The 19266-nt window shown below is 40.3% G+C and overlaps 1 protein-coding gene across 3 annotated transcripts in view; it reads right to left on the minus strand.

Moving 5' to 3' along the window:
• NLGN4X (neuroligin 4 X-linked) overlaps positions 1-19266 on the minus strand; it is a 313846-nt gene that overhangs the window by 112185 nt on the left and 182395 nt on the right. For 2 of the 3 annotated variants that reach the window (XM_015541539.2, XM_042974580.1), the window contains exon 5: positions 11195-11347. In XM_015541539.2, coding sequence (XP_015397025.2) covers positions 11195-11347 — 153 coding nt within the window. Of the gene's footprint in view, positions 1-11194; positions 11348-15375; positions 15424-19266 lie in introns of those variants that run through there. The other variant, XM_042974581.1, reaches the window with a different exon arrangement.

The following is a 19266-nucleotide window of genomic DNA, read 5'->3' on the forward strand; positions in this document are numbered from 1 at the left end:
TACTGGCAAAGGAGCTCCAAAGACGGATGAGGAAATGTAGACAAGTAGACAAAGTGAGTCAGTAAGGAAAAAATTTTCCTCAAAGAACATCCCAGGCCCAGATGGCTTCCCTGCTGAATCCTACCAATTGTTTAAAGGGGAATTAACACCCATCCTTCACACTCTCTTTACAGAAATGAACTGCAGGGGACACTTCCCACTCGTTCAGCGAGGAGAACGGAACCCTGATACCAAAAGCTGATGAAGGCATCACCAGAAAACAGACCTACAGATTCATCTTTCTTATGAATATGGATGTAAAAGGCCTCAAAAAAATGCCAGGAAACCGAATCCAGAGACGTATAAAAAGGATTATACACTATGACCAAGTGGGATTTATTCCAGGATGCAGGTTGGGTTTAATATTCAAAAATCAAGAGTCGGACGCTCAACCGACTGAGCCACCCAGGCTCCCCTAAAAGTTTTTTTTTTATTTTAGTAACATATTCTGAATACATATTTCTTATCAGATACAGGATTTGCAATACTCTTGATTTTGGCTCAGGTCGTGATCTCATGGTTCGTGAGTTTGAGCCCCACGTTGGGCTCTGTGCTGACAGCGTGGAGCCTGCTTGGGATTCTCTCTCTCTCTCTCTCTCTCTCTCTCTCTCTCTCTCTCTCTCTCTCTCTTTCATTCACCACTCATGCTATCTCTGTCTCTCTCAAAAATGAATAAACAAACTTAAAGAAAAAAACTTTTAACAACTCAGTAAAAGCCGAGTCCCCCAATAAAAATGGGTAAAGGATCGACATTTCTCCAAAGAAGATATATGGCCCATAAGCACGTGAGATGATGTTCAACATTATTACCATTCAGGGAAATGCATATCAAATATGGTACCTCTTTGCACCCACTAGGATGGCTCTACTAAAAAGACAGATGTGAATGAGTGTTGGTGAGACTACATCTTTTATGCTGGTACCAATGCAGCCCCTTTTGGAAAGAAAGTGGAAGTTCCTCGTATCGTTAAACCGAGTATCATATGGACCAGGTATCATACTACTAGGTATATACACAAGAGAAACGCTTACGTAGAATCCTACAAAAACTTGTACATCAGTATCTAAGGCACCTTTATGCATAATATCCAAAAAGGGGAGACAACCAAAATGCTCACTCATTCAGATGACTGAATAAACCAAGTGCATCACATTAATACAATGGACCACTATTTGAAATTTTTTTGATGTTCATTTATGTTAGAGATAGAGAGAGACAGAGTGTGAGCAGGGGAGGGGCAGAGAGAGAGGGAGACACAGAATCTGAAGCAGCCTCCAGGCTCTGAGCTGTCAACACTGAGCCCAATGTTGGGCTCAAACTCACGAACTGTGAGATCATGACCTGAGCAGAAGTAGGACACTTAACTGACTGAACCACCAGGAGCCCTAATTTTTGTCCCCTTTCTTAGAAAAAAAAAGCCTTTACAATCATTTCTCTCTTAAAATAGAACATTTTACCACATTATAGGTAAAGGGGAAAAATTAGGTCTTAAAAAATGGATGAGTTTAACACATAATGCACATAAACTGGACAAATCTTTAAGTGTGAAATTCAGTAATATTTTATGGATGAATATACCTATGTTACTATCACTCTGTTCTGATGAAATATGTTTAGAACATTGAAAAAGCGGAGAAAGCAGAGACAACATAGCATTCGCTCAGGATGCTTTCAGATGTGACATCTATGCATGGTTTTTAATAAAGAAGTTCTCGAGAAAACCATGAGTCATATTTCTAGAGGACTTTCATATAGGTAGATGCTTAGGAGGGACAGAGATAGCAATGAGGGGAAAGGATATTCAGAGGTTCAGAAACGAATGGAAAACAGGCACTCCAGGGGGTGTCTTCTGTGTGTTCAGAAAGCAGAGGGTGGACTAAAAGAATATTTATATATAGGGGGTGCCTGGGTGGCTTAGTCAGTTAAGCATCCGACTTCAGCTCAGGTCATGATCTCACGGTTTGTGGGTTCGAGCCCCGTGTCGGGCTCTGTGATGACAGCTCGGAGCCTGGAGCCTGTGTCTCCCTCTCTCTCTGCCTGTCCCCTGCTCGCGCTCTGTCTCTCTCTCAAAAATAAACATACGTTAAAAAAATTTAAATAAAATATTTATATATAAATATGGCGTATTATTATACACATATATACACATACCTGTATACAGTATGTGTATATATGTGTGTGTGTGTGTGTGTGTGTGTGTGTATGTGTCTGTATATGGGGCACATCATTAATAAAAAAGAGGAATAGGGGCGCCTGGGTGGCGCAGTCGGTTAAGCGTCCGACTTCAGCCAGGTCACGATCTTGCGGTCCGTGAGTTCGAGCCCCGCGTCAGGCTCTGGGCTGATGGCTCGGAGCCTGGAGCCTGTTTCCGATTCTGTGTCTCCCTCTCTCTCTGCCCCTCCCCCGTTCATGCTCTGTCTCTCTCTGTCCCAAAAATAAATAAAAAAAAAAAAAAAAAAAAAAAAAAAAACAAAAAAAAACGTTTAAAAAAAAAAAAAAGAGGAATAGAGTCATCTAAACCATTATCAGGGTATTTTAGTAAAGAGGCAGGGTCATTCTGAATGATAGAAATTGTTTCTCAATCCAAACTGGAAATATTTCCTCTTTCGAAAACTGTTCTCTCACTTCCGGTACAACTCTTAGTTGTACTGGGTAGTTATACTGGATGGTGTTTTTCTAGGAGGCCAGGTCATACCTCTGTCTATACCAAAATGTGTGTCTTTTTTTTTTAAGTTTATTAATTTATATTTGAGGGACAGAGACAGAGAGCAATGGAGGGGCAGATGGAAAGGGAGAGACAGAGAATCCTAAGCAGGCTCTACACTATCAGCAGAGCCCAACATGGGGCTTGAACTCACAACTCGTGAGATCATGACCTGAGCTGAAATCAACAGTCAGACACTCAACCGCATGAGCCACCCAGGTGCCCTCAAAATGTATTTCTTTTTTGAAAAATTTTTAACATTTTTATTCATTTTTCAGAGGCAGAGTACAAGTGAGGGAGGGACAGAGAGAGAGGGAGACACAGAATCCAAAGCAGGCTCCAAGCTTTGAGCTGTCAGCACAGAGCCGATCATGGGGCTCAAATCCACGAACGATGAGATCATGACACTTGACCCAGTGAGCCCCCAGGCACCCTAAAATGCACTTCTTTATAATGCATTTATGCTACCCACCTGTTCATGACTGTTTCACAGAACATTTCACGAGACACAGCCTTCCCTCCATAATATCTGAACCTATAATAAAAGCTGTAGTACTGAACGCAATGAATATAGTTCATCCAGTGTCATATTATTAACAGAACCACCAGAGCCTTGCGACTGATTTACCTGCATAAAGATTTTAGCTCATCCATATCTAATGGCCAAAGGATGGTTCCATGCAGTGTTCTAGAATATTTCTGATTCTTTTATACTGGGAAATGCACACTTCATTCAAAAAGCTATTGTGTTTTTCTGTTTTTAAATAAAAGATACACCGTCCTAAGCATTAGGCTCAACATACCTAAGCAACATGTTCCAATGTAATTTTATTTGAGAAATACATTTACATTGTTAAATGTACAAGACAGCTGCGGTATCTGAGTGACATTTTTCTTCCCGAGAAATTGACTTTGAATCTGCACCTTGCATCCGCTAGGGTCATTTTCACAAAGCCAGTGACTTCTTGACATGTGATTGGGAAAAAATAGGAAGGTATCTTCAAGAATAGGGCGCTCCGGGGTATCCCTGCTGCGGGCTAGGTATAGATGTGTACATTCCTTCCACACTTCTTGTAAAGGAGGTGTTCAGGCAAAGGGCAGAATAAACAAAAACTGATCTGCAGGCCAGATTCTTTTGGTCATGGAGCGTTTCTGCCTTAGGGGTCTTTAAATGTCCCCCTCAGGTTGCCTTTGGGAGATTTTTCCATTATGTGACTTGGAAGGACTAACTTCCTTGAATATACGAAGGGAAGGAAGTCAAGATACAGAAGAACTATGGAGGTATTTATCTTGTTAGGGATTGTTTAAAACCCATTTCTCTGACACAATCATCAGCAGAATCTGAATTCCCAGCCATGTCCAATCAAGCTAATGCATTCTGACCCTCAGGTTCAGTGCTTCTCCTTGGAAAAATTCCTTTCTCCCGTACCCAAATGCTCATCACTGTTTTCCTTGTCAGTAGAAGGATGCCTGTGTCCCTTTTTCCCAATAAAGACAGCAGCCACTTTACCTAAAACAACTGAAAAGAGTCAACCGTTCATGTTCACACGCTGGGTGAGACGGAAAATTAAGAAAACATGCAAAAGAAAGAATGTGTCTTCTTTTTGAATTAATAATCAGAAAAGGACTCTGTTCTGAATGCAAACATTCCAAGGAAGGGACAGTTTTCAAGGGTTACCCCATGCAATTGTTAACTCAAGCTTACACAGTCCTCTGCAATCAGTTAAGCAACAATTATTGTATTTACTTAATAGGTTCTTCAATCAAGTGTGTCCTAACACCTTGATTTCCAAGAATGGCGATGCACACGGAAATAAAATTCCACCTTCCTTGAGGAAATTCTGAATCATTCTTAAAGGATCAAGTATATTCTCTGTAGAGTGGCAGGGGCTGGTCATAGTTAGGCTCATTTGAGATTAAAAGTGAAAAGTCTTTGGTTCTGATTTCTCCCAACCATGATTTTCTTTACCCCTCAAAAAATCCGTTCATATCCCTGGGTGTCTACACTTGCCACAGACGTCTTATTCTTATTCCATGGACCCAGCAGCTTGCAACAGAAGGGACCTGTCTCCCTTGTTCCTACTCATCCTCCTCGTTACAAACTCTCCACCCCACGGCAATGCCTTCCAGATCTGCTCCCGGGGCCCTCTGAAGTCCCAAACACAGGACTTTATTCTAACACGATGCCTCTAACTTATTTGCTGAATGCATCAAATCAATGTAGTGGGCATTTTCAGCCACCTGAAAGGCAGGCAGAAGAGGAAAGTCCACGCCAATGGTCACCAAGGGCATAACAGGGCCATGAACTTGTCTACTCCCAGAGCTCAGGTTCCACACCAGCAATAACAAAGACCCGATTATGGTGTTTCCAAGTGGGTTATTAGATGCATCGAAACCTACTGATGAAGACAACGGAAGATGATGTATTTTTTGGGGGGGGAGGGAGGACATTTCTTGATTTTTCTATTTTGCATAAATTTTGGCACAGAGAAGAGGCAAGGCCAACCCTCCTTTGAGCAATGTATGGATCCTACGATTGTGTTATGTGGACTATACACATCCGTCCACATCCCAGCCCATCTTAGAGAGTCACATGGGCAAGCAGTGCAGCAGGGAGACCCAGAGCTTGTTCCTTTCTACCACCGACTTTCAATATCCTGGTTTTGAGTGGTCCCACATAATTCCTCTCACCTCCAGATCCCATTTCCCGCCATTTTCTCCCATATTCCTTTACTTCTCTAAGATTATGTATGTTTCTCTAAATGCAACACTTCACTTTTCCTCTCTATGCCCTGAACTTTTCACCGCATTTTTAAAAAAATGTTTATTTTTGAGATAAAGAGAGAGAGTGTGAGCGGGAGGGGGAAGAGAGAGAGAATGAGACACAGAATCCGAAGCAGGCTCCAGGCTCCAAGCTGCCAGCACAGAGCCTGAAGCAGGGCTGAAACCCGCGAACCATGAGATCATGACGTGAGCCAAAGTCAGACGCCCAACCGACCGAGCCACCCAGGTGCCCCTATGTGGCATTTAAAATGCAGCTTAGCAATGCATGGTTTCTAAGACACAGAATGGCAACACTTCCAGTGGGAAATCAAATCAGGGCAAACCCGTAAAGAGGGGGAATATAATGCGAGTTAGGAGGGCAGCAGCAAGATGAGGAGATCCTCAAAGTGGGCCGGATTATTGTTTCCCTTTATAGATACGTGTATGAACTTTTGACTTGATCTTAAGATGGGTTCCATTTGTAATTTAAAACAAAATGCTTAAGGGACGCCTGGGTGGCTCAGTGGGTTAGGCATCCGACTCTGGATTTCAGCTCAGGTCATGATCTCACAGTTTGTAAGATCGAGGCCGGCAGTGCGCTCTGTGCTGACAGCACAGAGCCTACTTGGGATCCTCTCTCTTCCCCTGCTCCACCACCACCTGTCTCAAAATAAATAGACTTTAAAAAATTAAAATAAAAAGCAAACCAAAATCCTTAGTAAGAGATAAAAACAAACCAAAGACAACAGAGTGTCTAAGAAAAAAATAATAAAACAGTGCCATTAGCAAACAGCAACCAATAAACTCCCAAAAAAAGGAGATGTATTCTGGGTACAGCAGCTTGACATTTTCAGCAGAGGTGTCTAAGGCGTATTATAGGGACCCACCAAATTATCATGGATGTAAAATGCTCGTGCACGATGCACACACACAATATGTAATTCAGACCATAGCTCTTTACAGGAATGTATCAATCCTTTGCCCCAATGATTCCCAGACTCCTTTTATGGAATGGAATCAGACATAGAACACCAACGTATCAAATGGATGATGGCGAGAGTCCTCTGGCTGGTGTCAAAGAGCTGCCTACAAATGCCACTCACCTACCCCGCATTTCAGCTGGAAATCGAGACCCCACAAAGGACACGAGAACCATGAAGGTGGACACCCCATCATAGCAGGCATATGGCTCAAATCCTGTGAATTTTATTTATTGATTTATTTTAATGTTTATTTATTATTTTGAGAAGGAGAGACAGACTGTGAGCAGGGGAGGGGCAGAGAGAGAGGGAAACACAGAATCTGAAGCAGGCTCCAGGCTCCGAGCTGTCAACACAGAGCCCAACGCAGAGCTTCAACTCGCGAACCACGAGATCCTGACCTGAGCCACACTTGAATGCAAGCAACTGAGCCACCCAGGCACCCCAAAGCGTGTGAATTTTTGCTCTGCAAGTACACTGCCTTTACTTCAAACCATTCCTGTGTTATATTCAAAGCTATGATGTCACTGCATGTGAATGAACTTACGCAATCACTCACCTTAAAGACAACTTCAGGATAACCCCTACGCAACCTTCCCTGAGGCAAAAATTTTACACCAGTTACAACACCTGAGAAACAAGCAGGTGTTTCTGATACTTTTTTGAATCCTTGAAAAAGTCAGTTATATAAATCTATGGGCAATGTTTCCTAAGACCGTAGAATACCTGTCAGGCGAGAAATCTGTTGAAGTCACCATCTGGCTTAGTGGCATTGACTCCATTATGGGCAGCACGCAGCAGATAGGCAACGAATGGGCAATACCGATCAATCCCACACCCAACCGGCCCATAAACCATTAGATCTACAGCAGGGAAGAGCTTTGCTGTGATCCATCAATGGTGCTGCTGGGGTGGACACCACCCTCACCATGCACCATGATAACGAACGAGCAATCAAGACCCACTTGGAGGCACATAACTGTAAGCATCGTAATCATAATTTTGTATCTAGATCAACTGACTTTTTCCGCATAATTATAGAAGCTACATCGGTTTCCAAACTCATTCTGTAGTTTACCTGATTCATGCTTAATACCGACAGGAAAGCCTGGAGGTGCGATCTTAGTGGAAAAACTACAGAGTTGAGGCTTCTCTCAGCCCTGAGCTGGGATCCCAGCACTGATCCCCACAAGGGGCATCGCTGGGAGTCAACCCTTCACCCTTCACCTCTACATGTCCTTTTCTTGTAAGTAAAGTAAGCAAGCCCACCCAATGGGCGTGGTGAGGATTAAGTGAGCAACTACAGCCATCCATGGCTGGCCAGCCACAGGTTCTCGATGAGTGGGTACTAAAGCATAGAAGTCAGACTGTGGTAAAGCAAAAATAATTTAAAGCATGCATGAGGCTTCAAGTTGCAGGTAGTGATACCCAAAAGGGAGTGATGCCATGGGAGGTAAATTCAAATGAATGTTTAAATGGTGGTGGAATGAACTAATTCAAGATGTAAAGGCAAAGTGGAGACAATGAATGAGTGAATAGAGAGGTTAAGAGCCACAAATAAATAAATTCCGGGTATTTCCATCAGAAGGCATTCGGGAGGAGTTTCTCTTTTATGTCTAAGGTCTTTGGACACTTGTCATGAAAAAATAAATAAATAAGAGGCAGCTGTGATGGAACTCGAGTCTTGGATATGTATGCCTTCCTAATGACCAAGGTGCAGAGCAGAACAGGAGATATGGTTATAAAAGAGCATCTTTTTGGAAAATAAATGGAAGACGAGTCCAATGACTAGACTTCATGCAGACATAAATAATGACCTTCTAGTCCTGATGATACGTACCAGTTTGCCTGGCTTAATTCCAGTGTATCAATAGCATATGAACAGCTCTCCACGCATCCTGGACTAGATAACAAGTTATATGGCCAATGGCTGGCAAGACTGTGCCACACAGTCATGAGTAAAGAAAACATCCATATTCCAAAACACAAGTGTCTTCTAATCATTATTTTTTTTTAATTAAGGTTCAGGTTAGAGGGCGGCATTTGATAGATACTAGTGATTACATTGTTTCGCCAGCTGCGATTACACGTGTAGAGCAACAATGATATTCATATGTTGTCCAGAGGTATTAGTAAGAATGGAAATTATAAGGTGATTCGGTGTCCTTGTTGCCACTACTGGGCTATGAGATTTCACACCTAAAGCCTCATGCTGAAATCTGTGTTCGTTCCATGCACCAGCCTCCTGCGTATACCGTAATTCCTGTTGTCAGACCCTCCTCCTTTGGGTGGGAAAACAGCATTTATTACTCCATAAAAACAATAATATCAAACAATATTTTTCCAATTTCTTAGACAGAAAAAGAGCACTTATGCACTAATGGCTTTTTTGAAGAGGAAACTCAATATTTCCACGTTTTGCTAAAAACATATCTCTCCATATCAAAAGCACTAATTAGAACGTTCGTCCCCACGTACGGTTGTGCCGTTTTATCGGATCATCTTTTTAAATATCCGGACGGCAATGGTTTAAAAATATTTCTCAACACCGAAAATAGCCGGCTTCCTGCAAGCTAAAAGGAAGTGTCCCTTAGCAGTTTTGAAGAGGGTCGGGAACAAGCACAAGATCCGTGGTAAAGACAGATAAACTAAGTCACATTTCAGAATCTCTAGCACTCTGTATAATCGGCCAAGCTGGCACGGTTCACCCCAGCAAATAAAAGGGGGTCTGTGGCCTTCGCAGCGTCTCCACAGTAGCTCATTCGTGCACTGTAAATAGACCGGCACAGAGATGCTAAATTGATTCTTTGATTTCTCTGTCGCCCACTACAGCTCTCTGTTTTGCCACCGCGAGTTCTGTTTTAACTCTCAGGAGCAAAACGTGGACTTAACGTCTTTCAAGGGGAAATATTTTAGAAGCAAACTTTTTTCTTTTGCTTAAAAGATCCGTATGTATACATGTATAAATGTGTACATATATGTGTGCATATGTATATGCATATATAAATATAGATACACATTTACATATGTATATATAGTGTGTGTGTCTGTGTGTGTGTGTGTGTGTATAATCCCACAGCATTTCCCAGATCTGCACATAATTTCACAAACATGCCAAACTGATAAGGGGTCACCATGTAAATGGAGCTACATCCCATAGCTGGGCTTCAGAGGGGGAGAAAATCGATTTCCTTTCAAATCTAACGTTTTAAGGAACATCAAAGCATCATGCACGCAAGAGAACATTCTATAACTCCACGGAAGCAAAAGCTTGTTCAATGGGCACTGCTTCATTCAGAAAACAGAGCCCAGGGCTCCGTGCTCGGTCTGATGATGCTACAATGCCCTCTTCGAAAAGACCATAGGCACTGCGCTGACACGTTGTATCCTCCCTCCACCTCTATGTCAGAATGGACCTTTTGTAAAAGACCAAGAAACACGATTTCCTGTTTCAAGGACTAGAGGCAGAAGCAACTACCCAGAAACTGCTGAAAAAATGTTCAGAAATGCAGGCACTCATGGGGCTGTGATGTTAACTACAATGATTCTACAAGGACCTGGCACAGAGGACCTATGAAAACAGAAAACGAAGTAAAATCATAAAACAAGAGGGTTCTTGATGCTAATGCTTTTTATTTTCTTTCATGTGCAAAAACCAATGGGGAATTTTGAGGACTTTATCAATGCTCCAAAAGGCTCAACTTTGCAAACAATCTGTGGGTGATTTGCATTTGTAAACTACAAATGCATTTCTACCACTCCCCACCCCCCCCCCACCCTCCCAGCTCCAGGGGTCTTTCCTACGTGAATGTTTTCACATGTAAATGAAAAAAAATGCTCAAAATAAAATGAAAACATCAAGGTGAAAATCATACATTCTTGGTAATATTTGTCCATTTGGAGAGAACATTTTCAGCCACAGATTTTGTTCGGCAGAGTTCCATTTACGCGTTCTATTGTCTTAAAAACAAACGTTTTCATGTACGCCTAGGAATATTAGTCATGAAATGTACAACGGTAGACAAAACTACAAACGAAGATAAATATCAAAATAGAGCCCACCCCAAATATCTATTTTTCCAAGCCCCCAGTGGGGAAAAAGGAAATAAACAGCAAAACCATGGAGAGCTCTTACTGGTGGATTTCCATGCCCTCACCCTTTACGGTAAATAAGAAACTGTTGCAAAATTCAAGTGAGAGCCAAGCTCCATTGTGTGCAAATACAACAGTCATTGTAACCCCGCCACAGAGGCACAACGCTCATAGATGATCAGTTAAGGAATTAGGTGAAAGATTTCCAGCCCCCAAGCTAAAGACAAGTAAAGAAATCTACTATCTACGGCCCTCCTTCGTCACTGCTTCCCAAAGGATCACCCATCAGCAAATGAGTTCCCTCTACAGGGCTGTGATGCCCAAAAAGTATTCATTTGGCCCAAAGATAGAAATGCATTTAAGTAAAATTTCATTTTAATTTGGGACCTTGGAGTCTGCCTTTGTTGGAGGAAGGATAGGGGTTCCCCAAAATACAATTCAACGATGAAAAGCTGCATGCCTGAAAAAGAAGACCAAACCTCTCCTGCAGCGAGCCCAGGGAAACAGAACCCTCCAAGGATTGGAGTAACACAGTGCAGATCAGCTACTCCCCACACAGTAAAAAGCACCACTTTGTCACCGCCCCTTGCACATTCACCCGATGCCATCACTCACCTAGAATTCCCAGCCGGTAGTTAATGGTGATCACAATGACATTGCCGTAGCTGGCCAGCACACTGCCGTCTATCATATTCCCAGTGCCCTCCATGTAAGACCCGCCGTGGATATAGACCATGACCGGCTTCTTACTGTTCTGATCATGGATGTCTGGAAAAAGAAAGTCAAGTAAGGAAATAGAATAAAAAAAAAAAAAATCACACGGATGAACTGATACTATGCAACGGACAAAGGGCACGGATTATTATGTTCTTCCTTCTTTGGACTGGAATCAACCATGCATCTATGTGGAATTACATACACCTTGGTAAGACCGCCTAAGAAAACTGCTCAATGTTATCATTTTTTCTAGTCACAGAAATGGTATTTTTGACAAGCATACGGACATCTGAAGTAATATGAATGCCTATGTACATTTCTCTATCTACCTAAAACACTAGAAACTAGAAGATTTTGATGAAATGCTTACTTCCTAAACAGTGCTCAACTCCTAAAAGGTGACTTATTCAAGAAGCACACGGCGTAATAAGTTTCATCATCTCGGGAAGTGTGCAATCTGCTTCAAAAAGATCATTTGTTTTTACCTCTTTATTCAAAGATGAGCCTACAGATGCATTTTTAACCGAAACATGAGAATACATGAGAACCAGTGAGGCTGAATGTAGCAAACTCCAAGTAAACGGTTAAAAATTATCAACAGAACAGAAACGTGTAAAACCAAAAGCAAGATGTCCGAGCAAAGGTCTTTGTTCTAGTTTGCTGACTGCGATAAATATCTCAACATATTTAAGTAACAAAAATGAAAGGGGCGCCTGGGTGGCTCAGTGGGCTCAGCGGGCTCAGCGTCCGACTTTGGCTCAGGTCATGAACTCATGGTTCACGAGTTTGAGCCCCGCGTAGGGTTCTGTGCTGACAGCTCAGAGCCTGGAGCCTGCTTCGGATTCTGTGTCTCATTCTATTTCTGCCCCTCCTCCACTCACGCTCTGTCTCCTCTGTCTCTGTCTCTGTTTCTCTAAGAATAAACATTAAACAATTAAAACAAATGGAAACAGATGTAACAGAAATGACACAACACTCCAACCTCAACGTGAAATGATTGACATGCAACCTATTTTCAGAGGGATATGAACCCCAGTTGAGATTTGCAACCACTGGGCACCCTTGGTAATAACTTTGTGACTTTATTTCGTAACGATGTAAAACCAGTGTTTCACAATGGTCTGTGAGGACAGGAATTCAGAGACCATCTGTGCATTTGTGGAGCCTGCTTTGTGAACAGGTATTGATTAAATCACCTTTTAAAATCAGTCCTTAAGTTTACGTTTAATGTATCACACTGATTCCTTTTACAATTATTTCTGAATATCTCTCTACATGTATCCATAGATATATACACATAGGTGTGTGTAAATAATGTATATATCTGTCTGTCATCAAAAGAAACCCAAATGTATCCAATGTACATTTATTGTCACCCTTTTTTCAGTCAAGTGTTTTTTCTCCTCCTTCAGCAAGACGCTTTTGAAATCTCAAGAAAGGAATTTTCAGGAAATGAATCACTATCATTTGGTGAGGGGGGCTGCTAATAAAATGAATTCTGATCACAATCTCAAAATGAGTTCATTGGGTGCCTCAGGAAGGTGGCTCGAGAAACCCACTGGTCACAGTCAAATACAGAAAAAAGTGTCACGCTCCCATGTCCCTGCAGATCCTGAATAGATAGAAGAAGAACCGATCTTATTTTCTCAAATAAAATTCAAATATACAGTAAAAATGTTTTCTTCATCCCTTGTTCATCAAGCACTACGTGGAATTCTGAAACACACAGGTGTTTGGAAAGGTGTTGGGTTTTGAACCACGTACTCCTGTGTCTGGCTCCTGATTTGCTGGTTTTCCCCTTATTTCTTTTAGCAGGTGCAGGTTGTTGGGTGGTCCACTGTGGAACAGGACGTGGTAGAGACTTTGAAGGCTACTTGAAGGGGTTTTCTGAGAGAAAATGCTAGGTTAACATCTCTAAGCTTTCCAAAGGCATAGAACAAGGTTCTCGTGAACTTGAAGAGTAATAAATAACGAATGCCCTGTTAATTCAAAGTAAAAAAATATATATCACAGGGTATTGGTATTCAGTGAATAGGGGGCATTTTAATGGGAATAAAGTTGCATTTCGAGCATTGGGAAAACAGATCCTAAGAATCAGAAATGCTTTAATAAGAGATGCAGAGTAAGAGGCAAATTATATCCCTGGCTGGTGTAAGAGAACCCCACCCCCCCAAAAAAAAAAAGTTTTGGGTTTTGTTTTAATACATTTTCTCTTTTTTTTTTCTTTTTAGATGATCCGATAGAATCTTTTTAAATTAAAAAAAATTTTGTTTTAATACATTTTTTTTCTTTTTACATGATCTAATGGAATCTTTTTAAATGAAAAAAAATTTTTAATACATTTCTTCTTTTTCTTTTTACACGATCTAATAGAATCTTTTTAAATTTTTAAATGTTTTTGTTTTACTACATTTGTTTTTTTTTCTTTTTACATGATCTAATAGAATCTTTTTAATTTTTTTGTTTTAATACATTTCTTTTTTTTCTTTTTACATGATCTAATAGAATCTTTTTAAATTAAAAAAATTTTGCTTTAGTACATTTCTTTTTTTTTTCTTTTTACACGATCTAATAGAATCTTTTTAAATTTTTAATTTTTTTGTTTTAATACATTTCTTTTTTTTTTACATGATCTAATACAATCTTTTTAAATTTTTATTAATACGCTTTTGGATTCAGATAAAATGGCAGGCGTTCTGGGGCCCGCCACAACAGAGAGGCTGGCGGGTGAGTCAGGTGCCGGATGAGCTATTCTAAGGCCAACGGAAAAGATCTTGCGAAGAGAGGTAGGGACAGCCCTAGAGACACGTGGGAGTTACAATAATAATTAAATAATAACAATGTTCAGACAAAAGCAGGTGTGAAACCAGCATTGGCCCAACTTCTTGGACCCAAGTTGATTAAACAGCACCACCAGGGACGCCTTGCTGCCTGGCAGGGAGAAGTCATCATCTGCTTCTGTGCCTCGAATTGTGTTTCCCCCCAAAACCCAAATGTTCCTCAAGGGCCTTTGCCCTGTAAGGCAAATGCACAGAGGTCCGTGCACTTTCCTACTTGGACGGCAGAAATGGAGTCTTTCTGGCAACTTACTTGGCACTTTCTGTCTTGTCTCTTTGACACTATTTGTTCTGCTGAAGGCACAGGTACAGTGTGGTCCTGGTTGTTAGAGACCACTCTCTTCCAGAGTTTAAAAAGCATCAGTTTAGTTCCAGTGGCTGATCTGTCCAGCAACTTGGGATCCTTCAAGAAACAACTTTCCATGGCAACCAAACATTTTTTTTGGGGGGGGTAACAAAAAAGTTTTCAAAACAGCCGTGGTGTTGAAAAGGAAAAGATAGAGATGTAGGTTTTTGACCTTTTCATTTTTCACAACTTTGCTATCCCTGCTTCCTACCCCCCAACCCCGCACCCCCTTTAAATGCTGCTAAAAGGCAGGCGGCAGAGAAACGAGATCTTGTTAAAACACTTTTTCATGTATTTCACTGTGAGCCAGAGAAGATTCTTTGAAACTTAACTGTGAATCCGGATATTAAAAAAAAAAAAAAAAAGAAAGAAAGAAAGAAAAAAAAAAACAAAAAGAAACAACCAAAACCAGAAATGCCAGACACCCAAAAAGTTCTATGAAGGTGTCTCACAGAGTTTGGCAGCTCGTAGAAGGAATTAAGAAAACCAAATCTCCAAAATACAATATTAACTTACAAATAACTTTGGAAGGAAGAAAAGAAAGTATACATGCATGTGCTAAAATTTCATTTCCTCTTCTTATGACCAAGCCAAAAAAAGGGGGGAAAAAGGAAAAAGGAAAAGAAAAACATACGATGCCTTGTAAATAACATTTTTTTATTAACTCACTTCATATTTAGAAATGTTTATACTTCTTATGGGTGGTTTGCATTCAGCGACAGGGTCATTGAGATTAAAAAGCACAGTGGTTTCCAAACAAGAAGAAAATAAAAAAAGCACACAAAAGTGTACTCGTTTCAGAGAAGGGGAGGAAAAAGAGGTTGAAATAAAAAAAAAACAGAGAGAGAGATATAAAATCATGCATCAGGGTCGAGCTTTGAAAAAACAAAAAATACCTTCATCTTCAGCACGATCATTACTGGTTATATCATCTGCGTTTTTCTTTGTGTTGGCTCCTGGGGTCATAATGAGAAGGAAAATAAAGGGAAAAAAAAAGAGAATTCAAAAACAACAGGTTTGCAAAAAAAACCAGAAGAGAGATACTACCCAGTAAAAGAAAAAAAAAATGTCACACAAAAAGTTGAAATTTGTTACATTTGGATTTCAAAAAAAATGAGGTAGGGGGTCGATGCAAAATGCATAAAAACATAAAGATGTCAAGAAGAACAAATTCAAAATGTTACTTGCGAAAAATATTCTCTATCCTGTGAAAATGCAGTTTGGGGGGTTATAATGGTAGTACTGCAAAAACAAAGGAAAAAAAAAAAGAGCTAATGTGAGTTTGAAAAAAAAGAAAATTAAATTATTAAAAAAGATTTTCCACATTCTCAAAAGAAATGCACATGAAGTATTCAATGTCCCTCTAATTTTAACATATTATAATCTACATAAATTCATGAAATGTCACTGATACACTTTGGTTATAAAATTCCATAATGGAAGAAGAAACACATTTATGCAATAAACACAGAAGGACTTTCAATAAAATACTTAAAATTGACATTAGTTCCATGCAGATGAACTTAAAACACAGCGTTTCAAATACAAATCAGAAATGTCAGTTGATTTATTAATTTGAATCATGAAATTCACTTCTCACCAGTGTCTAGAGAACTACTCAATATTTGCTCCTGTTTAGTATAAAAACAAACACAACAACAAAACCAGCATTTTCAATCAGGATTTCTTAAGTTAAAACATTATCAATCATGTTCTCTCTGATTGAAACACTTATTAAATATTACTTCAGTGTTATCACTCATTGAATTTAAGATAAGTATATAATAAAGTCACCTACCTTGATGACCTGAAATTTAAACCAGATAAGAATGTCTATGTAGACAAAATATGGCAGGCAGCGGCGGGGGGGGGGGGGGGGGGGGGTCCCTCAACTACACCACAAACACTCTCTTCTATATTCGGTATGCAGTGCACCATTTTCCTTTTTATATTTTCCAGATACAAGATGACAAAACATTTAATAATGCTTGAATTGTTTTGGTTAATTAGCTCAATTGTCTTCTTTTCATAGATAGACACGATCAGGACATGCATATTCCAGATCCAGTAGCTCCAAAAAGGTCTGAACCACATCCTTCTAGAAGTTCTAAGTAGCTCAAAAGAACTCAGCATGTTGTGAAGCCAAAATGTGAAACTGTGGTGTTTTTGTAGTCAGAGAAGGCTTGCATATTTTCTATTTTATGTGGTTTAACACCTTTTAATGAGCACACCTAGGTGGGTGGGAAATCTGATTTGTTGATTTTTGAGGCTTAAATATCCCCACTGTCGATAATTTCAAGCTACCAACATAAGGTCGTTGAAGACAGCTGCAGAGAGGTGCCTGGGACCCCTAGAAACTCCAGCCTAATTCCACCCTCATCCACCTAAAATTGGAGTCAAGTCTTATAGAAACCACCTCTCCTTACAAAACTTTCATTTCTGGTCCCTTAGAAAGTATCATGATGCTGACATCCCAATCTATTATAGTCATTACCTTGATATCAACATCTATTTATTGCCCACAATCCTCCTGCATTTAAATATCTAAAAAGGGGCACCTGGTTGGCTCAATTGGTTAAGGGTCCGACTCTTGATTTCAGCTCAGGTCATGACCTTGTGGTTCCTCAGATCAAGCCCCACATCAGGATCTGCGCTGACAGCTCAGGGCCGGCTTGGGATTCTCTGTCTCCTTCTCTCTCTCTGCCCCTCTTCTGTTCATGCATGTGCATGAAATCTCTCTCAAAATAAACAAACTTTTTAAAAATAAATGAATAAATACCTAAAAGAACTTTAAAAAATCAAATTAGCTTGACTGTCTCTGGGTTGTGTTTGTCGGGGTTTATCAGTATAGAACCTATTTCAAAGTGAACTCATGGACTGAATTTATGACAAAACTACGTAGAAGCTTATAAGGGATGCCCTTCTTGGAGAAGTATGCTACGGGAGTGATCCACAAATCTGTGTTACAAGTCCTCCCTCATTTCTGGAACAAAAAAATGTGCATTCCTCCCTGTAAGAAGATTTTGTAAGTAAAGTGTGAGTGACCTGAAACACATCCTGGGCTGGATGAGAGGCAATGGTTAGGGAACCTTCTCCAACAAAGAGAGGAAAGTTCTAAAGACTACGAATGCTTTTACAATTTTGATAACATAGTTCCAAGGCTGATTAAGTAGCAATCCAGGATAATCTACTGCCTCTTTGATTCTTTACCAAACTTTCTGGTTAACCAAAGCATGATTTTTAAGAGCTTTACTGAAGCATGATTTACATCCCATAAAATCAACTCATCACAGTATAAGATTCGATGATTTTTTTTAACGGAGTTGTGGCAACTATCAGCATAATCCAATTTTAGAACATTTGCATCAACCCAGAAAGACTGTGTTCTAATTATAGGTGCCATGTTCCTAGCCTCTGTCTCATTAACCTACTTTCTGTCTTTCTACATTTGCCATCTTGGGGCGTGTTGTATAAAGGAATTCGTATAATGCCCAGTCTTTTGTGTCTAAAGCAGACACTCTCACTTAGCATGTTTTCAAAGTCATTTATGCTGTAGCATGGACCAGTACTTGATTCTTTTATATGGATGAATAATATTCCACTGTATGGATAGACCGAATTTTGTTTTTCCATTCATCTGCTGGTGGCTGCTTGTACTGTTTCCACGTGGTGGCTATTAGAACGCTGCTCAGAACATGTGGGCACAATATTTACGTTAGGATATAGGTGTTTCTTTCTGTTGGGTAGATATCTAGGAGTGGAACTGCTATTTTATATGGCAAATTGATGTTTAATTTTTTTTTAACTGTTTTAATGTTTGTTTGTTTGTTTTTTTTTTTTTTTTTTGAGAGAGAGGGAGAGGGTGAATGGGGAAGGGGCAGAGAGAGAAGGAGACACAGAACCCGAAGCAGGCTCCGGCCTCTGAGCTGCCAGCACAGAGCCCAATGCGGGGCTCGAACTCACAAACCATTAGATCATGACCTGAGCTGAAGTTGGATGCTTAACCAACTGAGCCATCCAGGAGCCCCCCAAACGTAACATTTAAAATAACTAGAAAGAGTACATGCAAGAAAATGCAAAATTGAGAACTTCTGACATGTGGAAATTACAAGGAGTCTCTGTCTCTCACGGTCTCCCAAAAATAAATAAATGTTAAAATTTTTTCTTTAAATCGGGTTCTGTGTCCCCATTATTGAATTGTTAAGTGTTCTTTATTTTTTTTTTAATTTTTTCACGTTTATTTTTGATAGAGACAGAGTACAAGTGGGGGAGGGGCAGAGAGAGAAGGAGACATAGAATTTGAAGCAGGCTCTAGGCTCTAAGCTGTCAGCACAGAGCCCGACATGGGGCTTGAACTCATGAACCATGAGATCGTGACCTGAGCCAAAGTCGGACGCTTAACCGACTGAACCACCCAGGCGCCCCTATATTTTTTAGATACAAGTCTTTTTCCAGAAATATGATCTGCAAATCTTTTCTCCCAGTCTGTGTGGCTTCTCTTTCAGTTTTCTTAGTGGTGTCTTTTGAAGTGCAAACGTTTGTTTTTAATTGTGATGAGGTCGATTTTGTCCATTTTCTTTCAAAGCTTGTTGCTTTGCATATCATATCTGAGAAATCCTTGCCCAAGCCAAGATCCTGAAGATTTTCTCTCATGTTTTTCCCTCAATGCTAACCAGTTGTCATTCTTCACCTTTTAAGTGTCTGAGTTACTTTCAGTGTATGATATGAGGTTAGGGTTGAAATTCATTGTTTGCATATGAGTATCTCACTGTTTTAGGACCATTGAT

The sequence above is a fragment of the Panthera tigris genome, chromosome X (assembly GCF_018350195.1).
Source record: "Panthera tigris isolate Pti1 chromosome X, P.tigris_Pti1_mat1.1, whole genome shotgun sequence".
NCBI classification, from domain to species: Eukaryota; Metazoa; Chordata; class Mammalia; order Carnivora; family Felidae; genus Panthera; species Panthera tigris.